Source organism: Dromiciops gliroides, chromosome 1, assembly GCF_019393635.1.
Source record: "Dromiciops gliroides isolate mDroGli1 chromosome 1, mDroGli1.pri, whole genome shotgun sequence".
NCBI lineage: Eukaryota > Metazoa > Chordata > Mammalia > Microbiotheria > Microbiotheriidae > Dromiciops > Dromiciops gliroides.
In genome coordinates, this window is record NC_057861.1 from 87,788,860 (window position 1) to 87,812,567 (window position 23,708).

At 41.2% G+C, this 23,708-nt stretch overlaps 2 protein-coding genes and 1 pseudogene across 2 annotated transcripts; 2 read left to right on the forward strand and 1 right to left on the reverse strand.

Annotated features, from left to right (window-relative positions):
- Positions 1 to 1,462: 1,462 nt before the first annotated feature.
- On the reverse strand, positions 1,463 to 2,944 carry LOC122740206 (proline-rich protein PRCC-like). The gene is given in 3 exon segments (XM_043982118.1): positions 1,463 to 1,804; positions 1,807 to 2,250; positions 2,252 to 2,944. Coding segments are annotated over 3 exon segments (1,479 nt in total).
- Positions 2,945 to 16,483: 13,539 nt separating this feature from the next.
- Positions 16,484 to 17,964, forward strand: LOC122740186 (proline-rich protein PRCC-like). Its single transcript, XM_043982085.1, is given in 4 exon segments — positions 16,484 to 17,173; positions 17,175 to 17,615; positions 17,618 to 17,783; positions 17,786 to 17,964. Coding segments are annotated over 4 exon segments (1,476 nt in total).
- A 4,540-nt stretch (positions 17,965 to 22,504) lies between these two features.
- Positions 22,505 to 23,527, forward strand: LOC122746020 (annotated as a pseudogene).
- Positions 23,528 to 23,708: the final 181 nt, after the last annotated feature.

A 23,708-nucleotide genomic window follows, 5' to 3' on the forward strand; every position in this document is an offset into this window, starting at 1 on the left:
TAAAGCATAGTATTATATTGTTGGTGGACTTGTCCAACTCATATAAAAAAAGAGGCATCAAACTCTCAGCCCTTGAGCCACAAGCAACCCACAAAACTTCTGAAATAAAAAGAGAAGATAGAAAACATTAATTTGTGGCTTTCAAAGTCAATATGTAGCCCACAGGGATCTATTTCTATTAGAATTTACTTTACTCCAGTAATGTTGATTTGAAATTATGCTAAGAAATGTCTGTAATATCAACATTATATTACCCGGAGATTCCATAGCTATGCAAATACTCCAGGAATGTCACAGATAAGAAGGGACATCCCAAAGACACTAAATACATTATAGTAGCACTTTTGTTTGTTTGTTTTGTTTTGTTTTGTTTTTTGTAGTAGCAAAGAACTAGAAATAAAGGAGATCCTCATGAAGTGGAGAATAACAAACCATAATAACACAATAATGATCAGATAAAAAAACAACAACAAATAAACAAAGAACCTTCCAAAACAATGGAAGGGACTATTATTTTGCTATGAGAAGTGATGAGAATAAGGATTACAGGAGTACATGAAAACATAAGAATAGGTACAGGACCAGGAAAACAACATACACAATGTCAAAAAATGTAAATAGAAGAAGAACAAAAAGCAGAATGGTGTATAATTATCTCCTGTAGGACAAACTGCATCATGATGAGAAAAGGTATAACACTTCCTTCTTTGCACAAGTAAGGAGATTCTGTATGGACTATTATGGCATTTACTATCAGACTTGATTAATGGGTTGATTAGTTTTGCTATACTACTCTTCCATACCTCACCTTAATATTTATTCAGGGTAAAAGATAGCCCAATAACCCTCATGGGGTGGCTGTCCTATGAAGCTCTTGTCTTAGCAACTGGGCAACTCTTTCCTTCCCTATGGAAGCAATACTATAAGGTTACCATAAGGGGAGTAGTAGTACTACCATTCCCCCTGAGATTAGTCGAAACCTCTTGTGTTCTGCTAAGTGTCCTACATTATGTTGGAACGAGACAGGGCCACTGAGACTATTGGTCTGTTTATTTATTTATTTGTTTGTTTATTTTTGCAGTTTCTAAGTTTTATTTTATTTTAATTAATTTAATTTAATTTTATTGTTTGCTTGTGAGGCAATTGGGGTTAAGTGACTTGCCCAGGGTCACACAGCTAGTAAGTGTCAAGTGTCTGAGGCAGAATTTGAACTCAGGCACTCCTGACTCAAGGGCCAGTGCTCTATCCACTGTGCCACCTGGCTGCCCCCTAAGTTTTATTAAGAAAATGAAATCCACTGTGTTCATTCTCAGGGAGGTGATGCCTGGAGTCCTAGGGAGGAAGGTCCTGGACTTGGAGCTTCTGGGGCTCCCAAAGGTGTTAGCTGGGAAGGGCAAGGCCAGGCCACCTGGTACTGGGTAAAGGGGAAGATAGGGTCATTGAGGGAATCCATTCCAGAAGCCTAAAATCCATATTTGGCTTGGGTCTGGCCATGGCTGAGCTTATTGTCTAACCAGGCTTTCTTGAGTTCCAACTCTTGCTCCTTAGCCTGGTGAATCAGATATGTGATTTGGTGTTTTCTCCTCTGCTGGCCTGGTGGCTGCTCACCCTTCTTCTTGCTGAAGGACTTCATGGTTTTTTCTTCTGTCAAGGATTTGGCCATCCACTGCTGGGCCCCACTGAGCTGGTCACCCCCTTTGATCTCCACAAAGCTAATCTCCACCCTTCCCTGGTTCCTCTTGCCCTGAAGCCTCTTGAAGGCCTCATCCTCAATGAAAGAGGTATGTGGGGTAATCTCCTGGGGGGAGGGGGGGGAGCTAAGGCTCGATCAGACACAGGGTAGTAGCCACTGCTGTAATAATCCTGAGAGTAACTGCCAGTGGCACTAGCATCACCATATGTAGGGAACTGGTTGTAGGGCTGACTGCTGTAGTCCTCCCCAGGCACCCAGGGATCCCCACTTGAGCCAGCCACCATGTTGAATTCAAGGGGAGCATTGGCCCCATCATCCTGGAAGACAGACTCTGGCTCTGTGCCTGGGGGTGGCTCTTCAGAAGCAGCAGGGACAAGGGATGGGGATGGCTCAGCTACAGGAGGCTCAGCCTTGTCTGAAAGGGAGAAGAAGTTCTCAGGGGCTACTTCCTCATCACTGTCATCCTCCTCTTGTTTGATCCCTTTAGTCACCTGTAGGGCAGCACTCTTGGCAGCTGCTTTGATGGCTGAGGGTGATGGGGTAGTGGTGGAGGCCCCCCACCACAACAGGGGAAGAGGAGGAAGTAGAAGCTGCAGCTCTGGTCTTGGGGACCAGTTTGGAGAGCTTGGTGTCAGCAGAGTCATCCCTGGGTTTTCTAGAGAAAGCACAGGGCAGGAGCAATCTGCTAGTCTCTTTTGTGTTCAGGTTTTTGGGCTGGGGAAGCAAAGCTGATAAACCTGTCCCCTCCCCAGATCCCTGAACTGTTTTCTTCTTTGTGGGTTCGTCTTCTTCTGAATCTGAATCTCCGTGGTGCAGCTCTGGGGCCGGGATCCTCACCAGCTCCCTAGTCCTCTTCTTTGGCTTGGAGAGCCTCAGAGAGGGCTGGGTGTGGCCAATTGGAGAGGGCAGCTTGAGACCTGGGGCCCAAGGTAGGGGCAGCCTGAGCCAGAGCCAGAGCCAGAGCCTTTTGCCCACCCCCTCAGCCTCAGCCAGACTGAGGCCCGGGGGCGGGCAGGAGCCACCCAGGCTGGAGGGCAGTGAGGCCAGGGGCTGCAGTTTGGGGTCTCTGGCCGGTGGAGGCAGGGTCTTCGGCAGCTGCAGAGGTGGGGACAGGAGGGGAGGACCCTTGGGCAGAGGGAGGGAGGGGAAGAGGACTCCCAGGCTGGGTCCAGCTGCTGGAGCTGAGGAGGCCACCTCGGGCTCTGCCTCCGGCTTGCTCTCTTCACTGCTGGCATAGGTGACTAGAGACATGGCACTGCTCACCTGCCTCTGAGGCTCCTGAAGGAGCAGCCTAATCTCAGCCAAGGCCCGGGATGCACAGAGGCCTAGCAGGAGGAGGGGAGAGACAGGAGGCGGGAGGATCTGCCTTCTCCACTCTCAGAGGCCTGAGCCTTGGCTGAAGCCCATGGTAGCCAGTGCTTCCAGACCTGGCAAAAGCCTCCCTTTATTATGGGGCTGGGTAGGGGGCGGGGTAGGGGATTAAGAAATTCAGAGAAGTCCTGGGGGAGCAGGGCTGAGTTCAGTTGGATAGCAGATCTTTTATTTGTCAGGATGGTAGTCACCCGCAATGAATGCTGGAATATCACCAAATGGTCTTTCTTGATCACACCTGTGGCTCTTTGTTATTTATTCCTTGAAGCAAAAAATCTTTCTCCTGACTCTCTAACTACCCTTTATACAGGAAAATCTTTCCCCCTTATATTTTTTTTTTTGCACTGTGTTCAATATTTCTTCCTATCTGGATTCCAAGAGCCTGACACTAGAGTTCCCTCACCCAACTTGTTCTCTCTTTGTGCTCTTCTTGAAGCATTTTTCTTCCCATGAAAACTGCATGTTGCCCGAGAACTTGGAGAGAGGGGCCTTCCAAGGGAGAGAGCCAAGATGACAAAGGCACTGACTTGCCTGAGCTCTCCTCGAGACCCCTCCAGCATGTCTGTGGCTATATGTCTGTTCTGAATGCGTGAAATGTAGCTTTCTGTATGTTATGAAAAGATGATATGAACAGAGAATGTAACCAACTTTAAAAAAGGAAAACTGTACAGATGATTTAAGCAAAATCCAGTAAATGAACCACCAGATTGGCCTAAAGCTGTTTGGAGTGATAGGAAGGAGCTCTTTGCTAGAAAGAAGGTAAGCAATCAATTTGTCCATGAGTTCGGATTTGTCAGTTTTGATCTTCAGCCCTGAAGCTGGTTGGGGTGAGAAGAGGTAGACTGCAGATTCTCACACTGGGAGATCAAGAAGGTTTAACTGTCAACAAATCAAACTTCAACATTTTCTCCTCCTTCTCTTACCCCAAACCACAATTCCTCATGCAGGAGATCCCCAAATTTCTTGAATACTAAAGCATGGAAAGTTTGCCTCTATCTGCGGCATCTGCTTGAGTTCTGGAATACCCAATGGCAAAACTTTCTTAGGAAAACCTTGTTCTTTCATTCTGGGCAATGTGGAGATTGAGATACAACATCTGAACACCAGTCTTAGCTACAGGAGTCTTCCAGAAAGACTTCTGAATGCTGCTATTCTGTATCCAAGAATTCGTTCATCTCTAGTTGTGGAATTATTGCTAATCCCTGTGGCGTATCAAGAAACATAGGGGATGGAGACAATCTAAAGGCTTATCTATTAGGCATTAGTGACTAGGAGGGTGGTTGGGATGTTGACAGTGTTATGTCAGATATTTCTGCCTGTGCCCTATTGGTGCCTTTTCCTGCCTCCATCCTCTATCTTCCCTTTGTCCTAAGGTGTAACGATTGGAATAACGCCACCTGCTGGATACTTACTGTAGAAGAGTTCTGCCCATGAAGTGAAGGTCTTTGAGGGCAAGACCAGGAGTCTTTTCTTTGGCATCAGGAAGTGACGCGGACTAGTGGGAGGGGGAAGGAAGAGACTGGCGCTCAGTCTCATGCTATTTCCTTTGGACTCTGGTGGAGAGCGGAGCTAGAAATGTGCTCTCCCTTTAATAGATAGGAATCTAGGCCTTTCTCTCTCTCTTTACCAAATTCTTATTCTCCTTAATAAATGCTTAAAAGTCTAACTCTTGCTAAAGCTTATAATTTATTGGCGACCACTCATTAGATATTTTAGACAGACTAGCTAGAATTTTAACCCTTAACAGATGGCTGACCACGAAGAGGAAAGCTAAACCTCAGTCTTCTGATCTTCTGGTTGGGTAAGAAATTTCCCCTCCCTCTCCCTTTAACTGCTAAGTACTGGCGTACTGGCTGTGTTTTCCTTTAAATTTTTTCAAATGGACCTTTTAAACTCCCTAATTACCCTATTTTTGATTTTAGTCTGTTTAACCAGACAAATGGGAGATAAGATCATGTTAATGCTTTGTTTTTCTGGATTTTCTATTTTTCTTTTTATTTTTGTTAAAAGAGCCAGCAACTTACTCACACAAGGAAATATCTCTCCCTCTCCCAACCATGCTTTTTCTGAGAAACCTGAAGAGATTCCTGCAGCTTTTCCCAGTTCCAACACTAATTGTTGCTCTAATTTTGCATGCCTGGAGGCAATTACCCACCCTCTGGAAGCTTTTAATCCCCTAGCACCTGGAGGCAAAGTGGGGGAAGAGGAATCCAGGCCTGAGTTCAAAATCAAGTCTGATTCAAATTGCTCTGGTCCCTCCCCTCCTCTCCAGACCCCACCCTCTACTCCTCCCATGGCCAAGCCCATTGCTTCCCCTGCCTGGGAAGTCCAGAGAACTGATGCGCATGCTCAACTTTCTCTAACTACATTTGCAGCTTCAGGCTCAGCCCTTCCCCAGCCTGGCTGTGCTTCTGAGACAACCTTAGAAAGCCCTTTAAGTTCCACATATGCCCGTTTTGTTCGTGATTTTGCTAACCTGCTTTTGTCTTTAATTAGTAATATTATAAAGCATTTGTATGGTGAAAAGACTGACAGACAATATAGAGGGGTTAAAGAAGAAAAACTTAAGCTGAATAAGAATGACAATCATCACCATAGTTCAAGATTCCACTTCTTTTGCCATGGAAGGGTATATGTTGTACAGAAATGTAGAAGTAAGGTATTGATATGAGTATTGGGGATTTTAGATATCGGAATCAAAAGTGTTCTGAATTCACTCAGAGTAATAGTATCAGTTCAGAGGTTACATAGGATTTCTATGCTATTATATATACATTTTGAAATTAATGGTATGGGTTTATTTTCATAGAGATTTTCATGCTTTTGAGATTGTGTCTTATACTTAGTTTCTAAAACAAGGAGAATATTTGTAAAAGCTTTTTATAGTCATGTGATCAAGTTTATATTTTATAATACTCTTATTGATATTAAGTTCATATTCATTTAGATTTCCTTAGTTTGAATTTCACTGTCTTTTATTGTTCCATGTGTATTTTCTTCTATTCATTTGTCTATCTAATTTTGAAACATTGCAAGATGGTTTTGATTTTATTATACAATGTTAATTCTAGGAGTATTGTGCTCCCATATTCTGAGTTGTTTGTTTTTGTTATTTTTTTTCTCAACTGATTATTTGATCAAACTCCTTAAAGCATTTCCCTGGCAAATTGGTTGCCATGGCAAGTGTAAATTGATTCTAGAAGTATTATTTTTGATAAGCATATTCCAAAAAAAAAAAAAAGAGGGGAACGTTTGTAAAAGTTTTCTTTTTTCAAAAAAGTTTTCTTTGAGATTGTGTTGTGATCTAACTTATATTTAAATGTTATGATTTTTCAAAAAAGAAATTGTATACTAAGTAAAAAAAAGGGGTATTATTTGAAATTGTTGCATAATTATATATTGTGTTCTGAGTCAAGATGTATTCACATTTTTTGCAATCATTTATTATCCTCAATTTTTAAATCCATATGAGACTTGGATTATGGGAACTTATCATTTAAGACATTAATTGCCTTTATTCTGAGTTATCAGATGCCAGTTGGCCAAGATGCCATCCAATCACAAGAGGAATACATGCAAGAGCAGACACTGAACTGTCACATGAGGGGAGACATGCATGAAGTCAAGGTATGGCCGAGGGAACGGCTTTTGACAAATGTTGAGGTTGGATTCTCTTGGTTTAATATTTTATTCTCTTTTCCCCCACAATATTGTACAGATGGCTGGAAGCATTGATCCCACCCATCTCACTTTTACACCTGGCTTCTATGCTCCCTCCTATATGCCTTCAATCCCATGCATCTGATTAAGTCTGACTCAGTTTCTTCCAATATGTTCGGTGGCATGGACATATATTCCATCCACCTATTTTAAGCCTGGCATACTGTATGGGCAGTACATATTACTCAAGTGTGGGAATGCTCATATCCCATCATTTCTCTGTTCTTTTATGGTAACCCCCATAATTATCTCAGGTGTCATGATAAATAACGGTGTTGAATTTGGCCTTGACACCTGTTACCAATTATATTAGATTTTCTAATTTCTCATAATGGCATGAGGATAATTAGGCAGATGATACAAAAAGTGATGAAACAAAGATAAAAATTATTTTAAAAAATTAATATTGCAGCAATTGTCTTCTCAATTACTCTCCATAAGGGGGGACTATAATAATAATATAATTTTAAAGAATGGTTCAATTTTTGTTTTATTGTATGTTTCACGTGTTAACAACTAAGATTCTGTATTCCCTTAGACATGTTTTTGAGAACTTTCATTGTTTGATTTGATTATTGACAAAGCTATTTTAAAGTTGTGTTAAGCTCAATTTTGTAGGAAATTTCCTGGCTGATTACCAGTATCCATACATCAACCCCTGAAAAGACTTCCATTCCATGACTACACCTAGAGGACATCTGAGAAAAGACTTTCAGAGACTTTAAATGAACAGTTTTGTTTTGTTTTTTTCTCTTTTCTTTTTCTTTTATAATATACACCATCTGTAATATGTATTCTCTGCAGAGGCCCTCCCTTTGCAAGACCAATGTCAAAGCGTCGGTTCATGAGGACAAAAAATCGCCCCTCTGGACAAAACTTTCCTCTCTTCCTTTTCTATATTGTTGTTCACATATTATTAGTTAGCAATAGTTATTATATTCTTTTTACTGTTCCATCAAGGAAACATTTTGTTTCTTGAGGAACAACAGGGGGGACTGTAACGATTGGAATAACGCCACCTGCTGGATACTTACTGTAGAAGAGTTCTGCCCATGAAGCGAAGGTCTTTGAGGGCAAGACCAGGAGTCTTTTCTTTGGCATCAGGAAGTGATGCGGACTAGTGGGAGGGGGAAGGAAGAGACTGGCGCTCAGTCTCGCACTCTTTCCTTTGGACTCTGGTGGAGAGCGGAGCTAGAAATGTGCTCTCCCTTTAATAGATAGGAATCTAGGCCTTTCTCTCTCTCTTTACCAAATTCTTATTCTCCTTAATAAATGCTTAAAAGTCTAACTCTTGCTAAAGCTTATAATTTATTGGCGACCACTCATTAGATATTTTAGACAGACTAGCTAGAATTTTAACCCTTAACAAAGGTCTATTTCTGTTCAGGTACTAGCTTGACAGTCACCTACCTAATCCCATTCACTTCATAAATCCTCCCCTATGCCCACCTGCCCCAGAATGGCCTTGTGACGATCACCTTCACAGCTGTCTAGTTACCTGGAGGCAGCTCTTGTTGATATGAGCTATTAAAAAAGAGCACTGAATGAAGTAGGTAGTGGATGAATATCAAGTTGGTATGAAGAAGCAGTGGTTTAAAAGGTTAACAACTTAGCTGAGAAATGCTAGGAAGCGGTGGTGTTTCACTTATTAGCATCTGCAGAGCAAGATCAAAGGGAGGCCACCCCTGCCATCAGGTTACAGGCTGAGACCACCTCAGTTACAACTAGGCACAGACCAGTGAAGAAAAGGGCTAGACCACTGTCTTCTAATTGGTGTAAAGATGACCAAGCTCAAAACACATCTCTTGGGGGAGCAGGGGAAATCCAGATTCATTTACTTCTGTGACCAGGAAGACACCTTTACATGTTATAATGATGGCGAAAAAAAGACATGTAGAGCTTTAATTGAGGGTCAACCTGGATAAATCTCATACATTGATAATATATTTGACATAATTCTAAGATTTAGTGCCAATTTTTCTAATTTGGGTGATCAGCTTATTCCCACAATGAGGCTCAGAGACCTCTCTAGGCTCAAATCATTATACAAATGCACCTGTGTAATGTGAGAATCAGGGTGCCACCCCCTGCTGAGAAAGACATTGTGAGAACCAGGGCAACACCCCCCTGAAGAGAAAGCATGTGACTAGCTTCCGGAAGTTACATCTAATTATAGAACCACCTGTAAATCACGTCAATCAATGCTCCCAGACAATTGGCTTGGAGCTGTGTGTGGGGACCACCCCTCTTAAGGTCCCACAGAGAGCTTCCTGCTCCAGGGGAATGGGGGATCTTTTTTTTTTCAGTTGAAGGTCAAGGTAGAGATAGGAACAGGAGGTCCAGGGAGCTAGATTCTTTCACTACACGTGTTCTCTTTACTAACCCCTTGTGTCAAGATAATGGAATGTGGTAGAAGAGATTTAGCAGATACTCAGGGGCCCACCTGGAGATTGATTTAAAATGATTGAATTGGATAAGATGACTGACTGCTGACTGGCTTACTTCCAGTTAACTAGATTGTAAGCACATCTGGCTGGTACTTAAGAGGGTATTCTGAGAAGCTAAAAAACTTTGAACTTTACATTGAGATCACCTTTGGGTCCAGTGAACACATGAATTTGAATGAAGCTAGCCAATCAGCTTGAAGAACCTCCCATTTCTGGGAGGGGAACATGAAGGAGGAAGCAGACGCTGGCGAGAGAGTTCTTCCTCTTTTGGTTTGAGACATCGGCTTGGTGGCAGAGGACTTCAGAAGTGGGAGGTTTAGGAAGGCATGGATTTCCAGGCTATAAGAAATCTGTTCTCAATCTTTCTCTTTCTTTTACTATCTTTCAATAAATCCTTAAAAAACCTAAACTCATTTATCAGTGATTTTAGTCAGTTTCCCCCAAAAACTGGGGGAACAGATTAGAACCCACATTTAGAATTTTAAATTACACACCCTAATATACTTTAATAAATATTTAATGCCCAAAGAATGGTGCTATAAGAATCTAATTTAAGGCCACCACATACAAGATTTTTGGACATCACAATTAGATTTTAAACTTCACAGTTGGTGAACCACAAGGAGGAATGCTGAACTCTGATCTTCTGATCTGGTTGGGTAAGAAAGTTTCCCCTATTTCCTATGTGCCTGTCTCTTTAAAGTTCAAAGTAGGGCTAAGTACCAGCTGGTTTCCCTTTAAATTTTCAAATGGGTTTTTTTTAACTCCCTAAGAACCCTGTTTCTGATTTTAATTTGTTTAATCAGACAAATGGGGGACAAGATGATGTTAATGCTTTGTTTTTGTGGATTTTATATTTTTATTTTTGTTAGAAGAGCAAGCGCAAAGGAATATAAATATCCCCCCTCTCCCAACCATGGCTTTTCAGAGAAACCTCTGACTCCTGCACTTTTTTCAAATTCTAACACTGTGTTATCACTGTGCATGCCTGGAGGCAAAGACCTAGCCTTAACCCCCTAACAGCTGGGGAAGGGGGATCAAAGGCTGAGTTTGAATCCAAGCCTGCTTCACAGGCTAGAATGCCAAATTGCTCTGGTCCCTCCCCAGCTAAACCGGATACTTGAATGTAAGTGCTTTGGCTGTGTAGCACATGGGAGATATGGTCCGGGACCCTACCTCCTCCCCCTCTCCTGGGGCCACCTCTTGCTCCTCCCATGGCCATGACCCTTGATCCTCCCACCACGGAGGTCAGGAGATACAATCCTACACTGGGAGCCACAGCACCTTAGCCCTGTGGTTCAGACTTTTCCTGTAGTCCTTCTACAGTACTCCTAACCTTGGAGGAAAACCCTTTAAATTACTGATATGCTCATTTTGTTCCTAATTATTTTGTTAATCTGCTTTTGCCTTTAATTAATAACCTTATAATGCATTGGTATTATGAAAGGACCAACAGAGAAAATAAAGGGGTTAAAGAAAAACAAGAGAAACTTTATCATCATCATATTTCAAGAATCTGCTTCTACCACCATGGACAGGGACATAGTTTGCAAAAATGTAGAAGTAAACAGAAAGATATTAATATGAGAGTGGGGATTTTAGATATCAGAATCAAAAATGTTCTAAATTCACTCAGGGAAATAATGTCAGTTCAAATGTTACATAAGGGTTTCCATGCTATTACATCTACTTGTTGAAATTAATAGGATGGGTTTATTTTCATAGAGATTTTCATTCTTTTAAGATTGTGTTTTATACTTAGCTTTAAAAAGGGAACATTTACAAAAGCTTTTTATATTCATGTAATCAAGGTTAGATTTTTAATACTCTTATTAATATTAAGTTCATATTAGTTTAGAACTCTCCAGTTTGAATTTCATTGTCTTTTATTCTTCCATGTGTATTTTGTTCTATTCATCTCTCTATTTTTGAACCAATGCAAGATGGTCTTGATTTGATAATATAATATTAAGTCTGGAAGTATTATTCTCTCATATTCTAAATTGTTTGTTTTTTCCAACTGATTATTTGGTCAAATTCTATAGAGTATTTTATTGGTAAATTGATTACCATGACAATTGTAAATTAATTCTAGAAGTACTATTTTTACTAAGCTTTAAAAAAGTTATTATTTGGAATTACTGCATATTGTATATTATATTCTGAGTCAAGGCACATTCACATTTTTTGCGATCATCATTATCCTCAGCTTTTAAACCCATATGAGACTTGGATTATGAGAACTTATCATTTAAGACATTGATTGCCTTCATTCTGAGTTTCCAGATGCCAGTTGGTCAAGATGCCAGCCAATTATAAAGAAGAATAAATACAAGAACAGATATTGACCTGTCACAAAAGGGAGAGAGAGGCACAAAGTCCAGGTACTGCACTGCCTTGGGAAAGGCCAAGAGAACCATCATTCATAAGAGTTGAGCTTGGATTCTCTTGGTTTAATTTTCCTCCAATAGCACCAGGTGGCCTGGCTATGCCATCTCATTTTACACCTGACTTCAATTCCCCCTCCTATATGCCTGATGCCAAGGATATCTCAATCCCATGGATCTGATTAAGCCTAACTCAGCTTCCCCTCAGCCTAATGCATTGCTGTCTGTAGAGCCATGAAGTTTGTCAATGCTCATTTATCTTATTTCTCTGTTCTTTTATGGTAACCCCCATAATTAACTCAGATGTCATGATAAATACAATGTTGGATTTGGCCTTGACATCTGCTACCAATTATATTAGATCCTTTAATTTCTCATAATGGCATGAGGATAATAAGGCAGATGATGCAAAAAGTGATGAAACAAAGAAAAATCATTTCCTAAATTAATATTGCAATTGTCTTCTCAATTTATTCTCCACAGGGGGAGTGTAATAATATTAAGTTTTAGAGAATGTTTCAGTTTTTTATTATATGTTTCATTTGTAACAACTGGACAACAATTGTAAAATTTGTAAAAGATTATGCATTTTCTTAAACACATTTTCAAGAACTCTCATTGTTTGATTTGATTATTGGCAAAGCTATGTAAAGTTGTGAAGCTCAATTTTGTAGGAAAATGTCCCAGCTGATTACCAGTATCTGAAACACTTGAGGGACTTTGCAATCACACCTGAAACTCGACAGCTGAGACTTGCTAGTCTTGATCATCAGCATTCACACCTGAAAGACTTCCATTCTACAACTACACCCAGAGGACATCCCAAGAATCATTTGAGAAAAGACTTAAATGGACATTTTCCTGTTTTCCTTTTCCTCATTGTATACACTGTTTATAATGTCTACTTACTAACCGGGAGTGCCCCCTTAAGTTTTTCTCTGTTTGTAACATCCACCTGCTAAAAGGTTCTATTCATAGAACCACCTATAAGTCATGTCAATCAATGCTACCAGCCAATCTTGAGAGAGCTTCCTGCTCCAGGGGAAAGAGGGATCTTTTTTTTCAGTTGAAGGTCAAGGTAGAGGCAGGAGCAGGAGGTCTAGGGAGCTAGACTCTTTCACTACACATGTTCTCTTTAATAACCCCTAATATGCTTAATAAATAATGCTCAAAGAATGGTGCTATAAGAATCTAATTTCAGGCAACCACACACTAGATTTTTAGACATCACAATTAGATTTTATTTTATTTTTTTTTTTTGGTGAGGCAATTGGGGTTAAGTGACTTGCCTAGGGTCACACAGCTAGTAAGTGTTAAGTGTCTGAGGCTGGATTTGAACTCGGGTCCTCCTGACTCCAGGGCTGGTGCTCTATCCACTGCGCCACCTAGCTGCCCCCACAATTAGATTTTAAACATCACAGTAATAATGGCAAAGGCCCTTAGGTGCTGCAGCAGATAGGATTTTGATTTTGATTCAAGAAGCACAATAATAACACGTTCACTTTAGCAACTTAGGATATATTTTATTATATATAAAAAATGAAAGAAGCAATTATAATTAGAGCATATAAACCATATAGAAATAGCATTAACTAATAAACTACCAACAATTAAAGAAATGGAAAATAAAGGCAGCCCCTGATCACAAAGCTGGGGAATCCTGGGTACAGCTTATCAGGGTCCCATTTAGGAAAGTCCTAGGCACAGCATCCTGCCTATGGGTGAGATTTCCAAGAAACAGAAAATAATGTCATCACCAAGTCAGAAGAGCACCAACATCTGGATTTCTAGCTAGGGAATCACGGTTCACAGCTTCCAGAGTTCTGACTGGGACAGGTCCCCGGCAGAGCATCCTCTCCATGGGTGAGACTCCAAAAATCTACCTTCTCAACGGGGAATTATAGGTCTCAGAACAAAGAAGGCAAATCACCAAATCCTACACAAGCTCAGCAGATGTGGGAACAAACCAGAAAGCTTGATCAGAGCCTTGTCTCCTTGACCTTATTTTGGCATAACTTCCAGGAACTCAGCCAAGAGGCATGAGTTTCTAGTATCTTGTCAACACTTGATGAGATCTGGGTCTGGCCAGCACCCATATCTCATTGTGGTTGACTCCCCTCTCCTTCACCTTTCAATTCTCAGCACTGAGTGAGCTTGTACAGACTCTCTTGGTATCCATGGGCTTTTTAAGAGATCTTAGGTGGAAATTATGGAGGAACCATTCACAACACCTTATTTATTCACCTGGGAACATGTCCATTCAGGTATCTGCCATCTAAAGGATCCTTAAACCCTTTGCTGAAACCTTGAGAAGGGCAGGGTAGAGAAAGTAGTCCCCTCCCAGCATACTTGAATCCATGGTCTGATGGCCTTTTTGGCCAGTGCCCCACACTCTTCCTATGGAAGCCACCTTCTCTAACTCATCCTCACCCCCACTTAGTCTGACTTTTACTATAAAGAGCGTGACATGGTACATCCTCCTGGGTGCTAAGTTCAATTGGCCTGGCATCTGTCAGTTGCCCAAGACTAGACAAAAACATTTTAGGGATAGAAATAAGCCAAGGGAATACTAAAGGAAAGGTTAGACTCTTTATTTACAAGTCAAACTGAACACATTTGAAACTTAGATGCCATGAATGATCTGAATTCTAACACTGGGATAAAGAGAATCAAGAGAGAATACCAAGGAAGAAGAGCTTAGTCAGTCCTGGGGACTGTTTGCTTCCATTTTATTGTTTACACAATTTGAAGAATGACTAATATGTAGCTAATAGCATCTGGGAAAACTGAGAAGTACTGTAAATCCCAGTTCATTAGGACAAGTGGGACATGGTTAGGGAGCTAGATTAATCTCAAAAAAGGATAAGACTGAGGGTAGAGCAAGAATGGAAATAACTAGCAGAATAGAATTTCTTACCTATTCAGGATGTGGGGCAGGTTAAGATCTTAATGAAAATCAGTCCTACAGGAAGGAAAGGCCTATTATTTTTAAAAATTATTACTACTACTGTGTTTTCTATAATTAGTTGCTATGGGTATGTTTTATAAATTAAATTTGCCAAGTGTTTTAGCCTCTTTTAATAGAGGTGTGTCATTATATACTGTAACGATTGGAATAACGCCACTGGCGCTCAGTCTCTTCCTTCCTCCTCCCACTAGCCCGCGTCACTTCCTGACTCCTGGTCTTGCCCTCAAAGACTTTCCCTTCATGGGCAGAACTTTTCTACAGTAAGTATCCAGCAGGTGGCGTTATTCCAATCGTTACAATACTGATCAATGTTAATTGGTTAGCATCATTGAATTCCATAGATTGACATGACTTGAGGGTGGTCCAAATTAAAATGAACTCTACAGAAGACCTCAGGAAGAGTATGCAAAACATCAGCTGAAGGGCAAAGGTGAAGTTCAGTATCTAGTTATGGTTTAATCCCATCAATTCAGTGGGCTAGACAAAAGAATCTCTCTCCATTTCTTTTATTCCTTTGGGCTTCTCCCAGACAAGATTTGCTGAAGTTCCTCAAGAACTGGACTTTCTGGAATGGGGGGAGAAAGGACTGAAAATGATCCCTTGGTTCCCCCAAGAAATCCATTATTAATAATTATTTTCTCACAATCCCCCATCTGATTTGTTGAGAAACTACCATTTCCTCAATGAATGAAACTAATATTAGAAATATTTTACAAAGGATTCTTAACTATGGGGCTTATGATGGTTAACAATGTGATGGGGAAAAAGAAAACAAAATTGAGAGAGACATTGAAAAAACTAAAGAGGGCAATCTCCTTTAAAAGGTAGGTCAATGTCCATTTAAGTCTCTGGAAAGTCTCATCTACAGATGATTCTTGGGACATCATCTTGATGCAGCTTTGTATTAAGGTGTGATCTCAGGTGTGAATGCAGAGAAGGATTTCCAAGGTTCTTAAATGCTCTCACTCAGGTAGAAAAAGAAATCTACAAAATTGATCTTAACGCAACTTTATATTACTTTGCCTATAACCAAATCAGTTAATGAAAGATAATTCAAAAACATGTGTTTGATGAAATTTGCAACCTGTTAAACCAAAGAATTTACAATTATATGTTATCCAGTTGTTACATATAAAACTCAGATACAATAAAAAATATTAGAACCCAATTTTTTTTTATACTTAGCATTATTTCAATCTCTCATCTGGAGGATGAGATTCGCACTAAGGAATTTCAGATTCCTACTTATAAGATGTGCTCAAATACAAAAACAAAATTATAAACATTGCCAGATTAAGTTTTGTTGTAATAAAAATTGCAGGTTTCATGGGAAGAAAAATGCTTCAAGAAGAGCACAAAGAGAAAACAAGTTGGGTGAGGGAACTCTAGTGTCAGGCTCTTGGAATCCAGATAGGAAGAAACATTGAACACAGTGCAAAAAAAAAAATAAGGGGAAAAGATTTTCCTGTATAAAGGGTAGTTAGAGGGTCAGGAGAAAGATTTTTTGCTTCAAGGAATAAATAACAAAGAGCCACAGGTGTGATCAAGAAAGACCATTTGGTGATATTCCAGCATTCATTGCGGGTGACTACCATCCTGACAAATAAAAGATCTGCTATCCAACTGAACTCAGCCCTGCTCCCCCAGGACTTCTCTGAATTTCTTAATCCCCTACCCCGCCCCCTACCCAGCCCCATAATAAAGGGAGGCTTTTGCCAGGTCTGGAAGCACTGGCTACCATGGGCTTCAGCCAAGGCTCAGGCCTCTGAGAGTGGAGAAGGCAGATCCTCCCGCCTCCTGTCTCTCTCCCCTCCTCCTGCTAGGCCTCTGTGCATCCCGGGCCTTGGCTGAGATTAGGCTGCTCCTTCAGGAGCCTCAGAGGCAGGTGAGCAGTGCCATGTCTCTAGTCACCTATGCCAGCAGTGAAGAGAGCAAGCCGGAGGCAGAGCCCGAGGTGGCCTCCTCAGCTCCAGCAGCTGGACCCAGCCTGGGAGTCCTCTTCCCCTCCCTCCCTCTGCCCAAGGGTCCTCCCCTCCTGTCCCCACCTCTGCAGCTGCCGAAGACCCTGCCTCCACCGGCCAGAGACCCCAAACTGCAGCCCCTGGCCTCACTGCCCTCCAGCCTGGGTGGCTCCTGCCTGCCCCCGGGCCTCAGTCTGGCTGAGGCTGAGAGGGTGGGCAAAAGGCTCTGGCTCTGGCTCTGGCTCAGGCTGCCCCTACCTTGGGCCCCAGGTCTCAAGCTGCCCTCTCCAATTGGCCACACCCAGCCCTCTCTGAGGCTCTCCAAGCCAAAGAAGAGGACTAGGGAGCTGGTGAGGATCCCGGCCCCAGAGCTGCACCACGGAGATTCAGATTCAGAAGAAGACGAACCCACAAAGAAGAAAACAGTTCAGGGATCTGGGGAGGGGACAGGTTTATCAGCTTTGCTTCCCCAGCCCAAAAATCTGAACACAAAAGAGACTAGCAGATTGCTCCTGCCCTGTGCTTTCTCTAGAAAACCCAGGGATGACTCTGCTGACACCAAGCTCTCCAAACTGGCCCCCAAGACCAGAGCTGCAGCTTCTACTTCCTCCTCTCCCCCTGTTGTGGTGGGGGGCCTCCACCACTACCCCATCACCCTCAGCCATCAAAGCAGCTGCCAAGAGTGCTGCCCTACAGGTGACTAAAGGGATCAAACAAGAGGAGGATGACAGTGATGAGGAAGTAGCCCCTGAGAACTTCTTCTCCCTTTCAGACAAGGCTGAGCCTCCTGTAGCTGAGCCATCCCCATCACCTGTCCCTGCTGCTTCTGAAGAGCCACCCCCAGGCACAGAGCCAGAGTCTGTCTTCCAGGATGATGGGGCCAAAGCTCCCCTTGAATTCAACATGGTGGCTGGCTCAAGTGGGGCTCCCTGGGTGCCTGGGGAGGACTACAGCAGTCAGCCCTACAACCAGTTCCCTACATATGGTGATGCTAGTACCACTGGCAGTTACTCTCAGGATTATTACAGCAGTGGCTACTACCCTGTGTCTGATCGAGCCTTAGCTCCCCCCCCTCCCCCCAGGAGATTACCCCACATACCTCTTTCATTGAGGATGAGGCCTTCAAGAGGCTTCAGGGCAAGAGGAACCAGGGAAGGGCGGAGATTAACTTTGTGGAGATCAAAGGGGGTGACCAGCTCAGTGGGGCCCAGCAGTGGATGGCCAAGTCCTTGACAGAAGAAAAACCATGAAGTCCTTCAGCAAGAAGAAGGGTGAGCAGCCAACAGGCCAGCAGAGGAGAAAACACCAAATCACATATCTGATTCACCAGGCTAAGGAGCAAGAGTTGGAACTCAAGAAAGCCTGGTCAGACAATAAGCTCAGCCATCGCCAGACCCAAGCCAAATATGGATTTTAGGCTTCTGGAATGGATTCCCTCAATGACCCTATCTTCCCCTTTACCCAGTACCAGGTGGCCTGGCCTTGCCCTTCCCAGCTAACACCTTTGGGAGCCCCAGAAGCTCCAAGTCCAGGACCTTCCTCCCTAGGACTCCAGGCATCACCTCCTTGAGAATGAACACAGTGGATTTCATTTTCTTAATAAAACTTAGAAAATGCCAAAAAATAAAAATAAAAATGAATAAATAAATGAACAAAACAAACAGACCAATATTCTGTGGCCCTGTCTTGTTTCAACATATCGTGGGACACTTAACAGAGCAGAAGAGGTTTTGACTAGTCTCAGGAGGAATGGTAGTACTACTCCCCTTATGGTGACCTTATAGTACTGCTCCCAAAGAGAAGGAAAGAGTTGCCCAGTTGCTAAGACAAGAGCTTCATAGGAAAGTCACCCCAGTGTGGGTTATTGATCTCAGAGTGGGCTTCTTAGCCTTCACTGGGAAAGGCTGATGGACAGAGTCCCCAAGCAGAGACATCATTTGCCATATATAGGAGCTTTTAGAGGCAGTCATGCATGAATTCTCCCACTTTGGATTTGGAGTTCACAAGTTTGTGGAAGATGTTAACCATTTCTCACTTATTCTATAAGTGAAATTTCCCCCCTAATACTTAGTTATCCTGCCTCAATTAAATGCTTTTCTATTTAAATTGTAATCAAGACCAAACATATGTTGTTAGACCAGAAATAAAGACAAAAATGAAGTTGGTCTGAGTCAAAGCTTCAGTTGACAAGCCTGAGATATAGCAACTCCACCTGAAATTGGCCTTTTGAGTGCTCACCAGCCACTTTGAAACCACCCAAACTTCCCATTTATGAATTTTTGTAGGGGACTCATACAGATCAGTCTTCCCCCTTAGACTTCCACGTGGTATGTGATAAATTCCAATTTGACACTGAGATGGTCCTAAGTAGATCATATTCAAATTATATCCCAGACACAGACAGAGACACCATAACATTAAACCTAACCAGAATAATGTAATTTCTCTACTTGAAACTTGTAAGTGAGTCCTAGAGAAGCCACCCTAGACACTGTAGAAGAATTCAAGAGCATCCCAACAATTAAAATTCTTGAAATTGGGGAAATCACTATTTCCCCTAATGCTTTTCAGAGTCATTCAAAGTCCCTGTTTGTAATAAGATGGGGATGAGGATGCCTAAGCTAGAGCCCTCTTCACTATTAAGGAAGACAAGACAGATCAGTTTCAAGTGCCCCAAAACTCTCCTCTGAGATAGCATTCTTTCAGCCATAACAGACTCAGTTTTAGCAGACTCATGAATACGGGATGTTGTCTTAATAATCAGAACAAACGTATCTCAATGAAAGGCTTGTATTGACAACCTACCACAACTGCATTCATGATGCTAAGATTCTATGAAGCTATGTCACCTTTCCTAGAAGACCAGGTCAGCAGCTTGGCTTTCATACTTCCAAGCCATAAGAAGGGATGAAATTTTAGCAACATAGGGCTACCTACCTTTTTTTTTTTTAAGTATTTTATTATTTTCCAGTTGCATGTAGAGATAGTTTTTCAACATTTGTTTATATATGATTTCCAATTTCAAATTTTTCTCCCTCCCTCCCCTCTGTCCCCCCTCCCTAAACAGCAGCTAATCTGACATAGGTTATATATATATATATATATATATATATATACATATATATATATATATATATAACATTAAACATATTTCTGCATTAATCATGTTGTAAGAGAAGAATCAGAGAAAAAGGATAAACCTCGAAACAGAAAAACAACAGCACCAAAACCAAAAGAAATAGTCCAATCCATATTCCACAGTTCCTTTTTTTTTCTGGATTTGGAGACCCTTTTCCATCATGAGTCCTTTGGAACTTTCTTGTACCATTGGATTGATGAGAAGAATCTAGTCTATCACAGTTGATCAACACATGTTGATGATACTGTGTATAATGTTCTTCTGGTTCTGCTCATCTCACTCATCATCAATTCATGCAAGTCTTTCCAGGTTTCTCTGAACTCCTGCTCATCATTTCTTACAATAGAATTCCATTACATTCCTATACCACAACTTGTTCAGCCATTCCCCAATTGATGGACATCCCCTCAATTTCCAATTCCTTGCCACCACATAAAGAGCAGCTATAAATATTTTTGTACATGTGGGTCTTTTTCCCTTTTCCATGATCTCATTGGGAAAAAGACTCAAAAGTGGTATTTCTGGGTCAAAGGGTATGCACAGCTTTATATCCCTTTTGGCATAATTCCAAATTGCTCTCCAGAATGGTTGGATCAGTTCACAGCTCCACCAACAATGAATTAGAGTTCCAATTTTTCCACAGCTTCTCCAACATTTATTATTTTCCATTTTTGTCATGTTAGCCAATCTGATAGGTGTCACGTGGTACCTCAGAGTTGTTTTTCTTTGTATCTCTCTAATCAATAGTGATTTAGAGCATTTTTTCATATGGTAATAGATAGCTTTGATTTCTTCATCAGAAAACTGCCTGTTCATATCCTTTGACCATTTCTCAATTGGGAATGACTTGGATTCTTATGAATTTGATTTAGTTCCTGATATATTTTAGAAATAAGGCCTTTATCAGAAGTACTGGCCATGAAAATTGTTTCCCAGCTTTCTGCATCCTTTCTAATTGTGGATGCATTGCTTCTGTTTGTACAAAACCTTTTTAATTTAATGTCATAAAAATCATCCATTTTGCATTTCATAATATTCTCTCTCTCTTGTTTGGTCATAAACTGTTCTCCTTTCCAAAGATCTAAAAGGTAGACTATTCCTTCTCCTAATTTATCTATGGTATCACCTCTTATGTCTAAATCATGTACCCATTTTGACCTTATTTTAGCATAAGGTGTCAGATGTTGGTCTATGCCTAATTTCTGCCATACTATCTTCCAGTTTTCCCAGCAGTTTTTGTCAAATACTGAATTCCTATCCCAGAAGCTGGATTCTTTGGGTTTATCAAACACTACATTACTAATGTCATTTACTACTGTGTCTCCTGTGTCTAGCCTATTCCATTGATCCTCCACTCTATTTCTTAGCCAGTACCAGATAGTTTTGATGACTGCCGCTTTATAGTAGAGCTTCAGATTTGGTACAGCTAACCCACCTTCCTGTGCATTTTTTTCTTTATTTCCCTTGATATTCTTGATTTTTTGTTTTTCCAGATGAATTTTGTTATTTTTTCTAGCTCCATAAAATAATTTTTAGGTAGTCTGATTGGTATGGCACTGAATAAGTTCATTAATTTAGGTAGAATTGTCATTTTTATTATGTTAGCTCGGCTTATCCATGAGCAATTGATATCTTTCCAATTTTGGGGATCTGATTTGATTTGTGTGAAAAGTGTTTTGTAATTGTGTTCATAGAGTTCCTGGGTTTGTCTTGGCAAGTAGACTCCCAAGTATTTTATATTATCTACCGTTACTTTAAATGGAATTTCTATTTCTATCTCTTGCTGCCGGACTTTGTTGGTCATGTATAGAAATGCTGATGACTTATGTGGATTTATTTTGTATCCTGCTACTTTGCTAAAGTTGTTAATTGTTTCAAATAATTTTTGAGTTGATTCTCTAGGATTCTCTAAGTATACCATCATAACATCTGCAAAGAGTGATAGTTTTGTTTCCTCCTTGCCTATTCTAATTCCTTTTTCTTCTCTGGCTGCTAAAGCTAATATTTGTAGTACAATATTAAATAATAGAGGTGATAATGGACATGGGTTACCCACCTTTAAAAGAGTCAATGAATAACTTACTTTCCATGAATCTAGAATTCCTGCTTCCCAGATTTGGGCTTTGCTTTCTGAGGGTAATTTGCATCTATGCTTGAGAAAGAACTTCTTGGATATTCTAGGTAAGGTCCTATGACCATATCTATATATGGCCCCCAAATCTCTTTTAAGAAGGGGAAATCTAAAAGCTCTCTGTCTGCCATCCTCATGCATTGTCTCCTTATACATTTCATCAAATATTGGTGTGTCATTCAAATTGTAAATTGTCACACCTGGAGATGATGCAGCACTGGACAATTATTTGACGCTTTATAGACATTTAATTTCTCCTCAAATATGGATTTCTTCAGAGTTGAAATTATATGGATCCTTACTGAAAAAGGAATAGACTGTTGATGTGTGTTGTATTCAAGTTTTGGGATCTAATGTAAGGTGTTATTTGGAAGATTCAGAAAGATTTGGATCCAGGGTCTCCCTCCTCCCCCTTCCCTCATAATCAAAATGGATACATCCAAGTTCTGGGAAGAAGGCTCTAAGTTGACACCTTTGCAACCTTAAAAAAAGACTCCAAATAATTCTTATTGTCTAAAAAGGAAAAAAAAATTAAAAAGCACGTTGCAACTGTTGAATCAGATCTCCCCAGCTTCAGCAGCCTAACCAGTAACCAGAGGAAAGGAGCTCAGTGGAGGGTGCAATTTATGGCTTCCTCAGATAGCTTTGTTCTACTGGAGCGTGGTCTTGAGCTCAGGCCAGAGCAAGATGGCTGTCTCTGGCAGTCAGTATGGGCTAATTTTGCAAAGAAACCTGAGCAATTGCAGAATCTTATTTTGCAGAAGCTATTGGTATTTGATAATGACTAATGATTCCATGAGTGACACCCTTCAGAGAGAAAGCTTCAAGGAGCAAGTGATGAAGCAGACCAAATATAAAATCCAGAAGATCCCAGCAGAAAAGGTCATCGTGTATTTATAGTGAATTAGAGCAGGAGGAAAGTCATCCCAAATAGCTTTTAGTAGAAGACAGAAAGCCTTAGATTCAGCCACAGTTAAGATGTTAAAAACAGTTAAGAAAAAAGGAACAAGAGAAAATGATATGGAGAGAACCAGAAATGGAAAAGGGAGAATTTGATGGCATTTGTGACATCTGCTTGCAAGAAGCTTCATGAAAGAACTGAGGAATCTGAAAGAGAGAGGAGAGCCACTGCCTTGGAGGCTTATCTGGATGTGACCAAGCAGAAAGATCTCAGTGGATTGTATAGGTACCTTTTAAATCAAGAAGTTGAAGAGGAAGTACCTAGATGAAAATTCAGGAAGCCAGCTCTAAGATAAAGGAGAAGCCACGGGGTTAGTCTGGTGAATTAAAATCAGACAAAAGAGTTCCAATTGATGGAAATTTACCCAAAATCAGAGTGAAAGAAGAAGGAAAACCCAGCTGTAGGGCTGGACCTTGATGTGGATAGTAGTGAAGATGAAATTGAAGACAAGAGTCCATTAAGATGACTCGAGATTAAAAGCTACCATCATATTGAAAGGAGCCAAGTTGACTCAAGTTCCTGGGGGAGGACAGAGGACGTCATAAGGAAAGCCACACCAAGGGCTCCAGGAGAGGAGGCAGCAATATAGCAGTGAGAAAGAGGTGACCAGCATCAGGACTGCAGATGTGAGAGCCAGATCAGGGAGCAAAAAAAAATCTGATAGAGATTACCAGAAAGGAAAAAAAAAAACTGATCAGGACAGGCCCAGGGAGGACAGCAATGGAAACTACATGGCTGGGAGTGGGTAGGACTGACCTAGAGTGGAGGGAGTAAAAGTAGAAGAAGGAGCTACCTAGGAGATGAGAAAGAGATGGGCTGAGAAATAGTGAAAACCAGCTTGGATCAGGAGAATAGGGAGGTGAAAGAGAGGCAGGGGACTGTGAGGGAAAGAACAGTCAGGAGAAACAGAGGGAACTGTGCATTGGACCT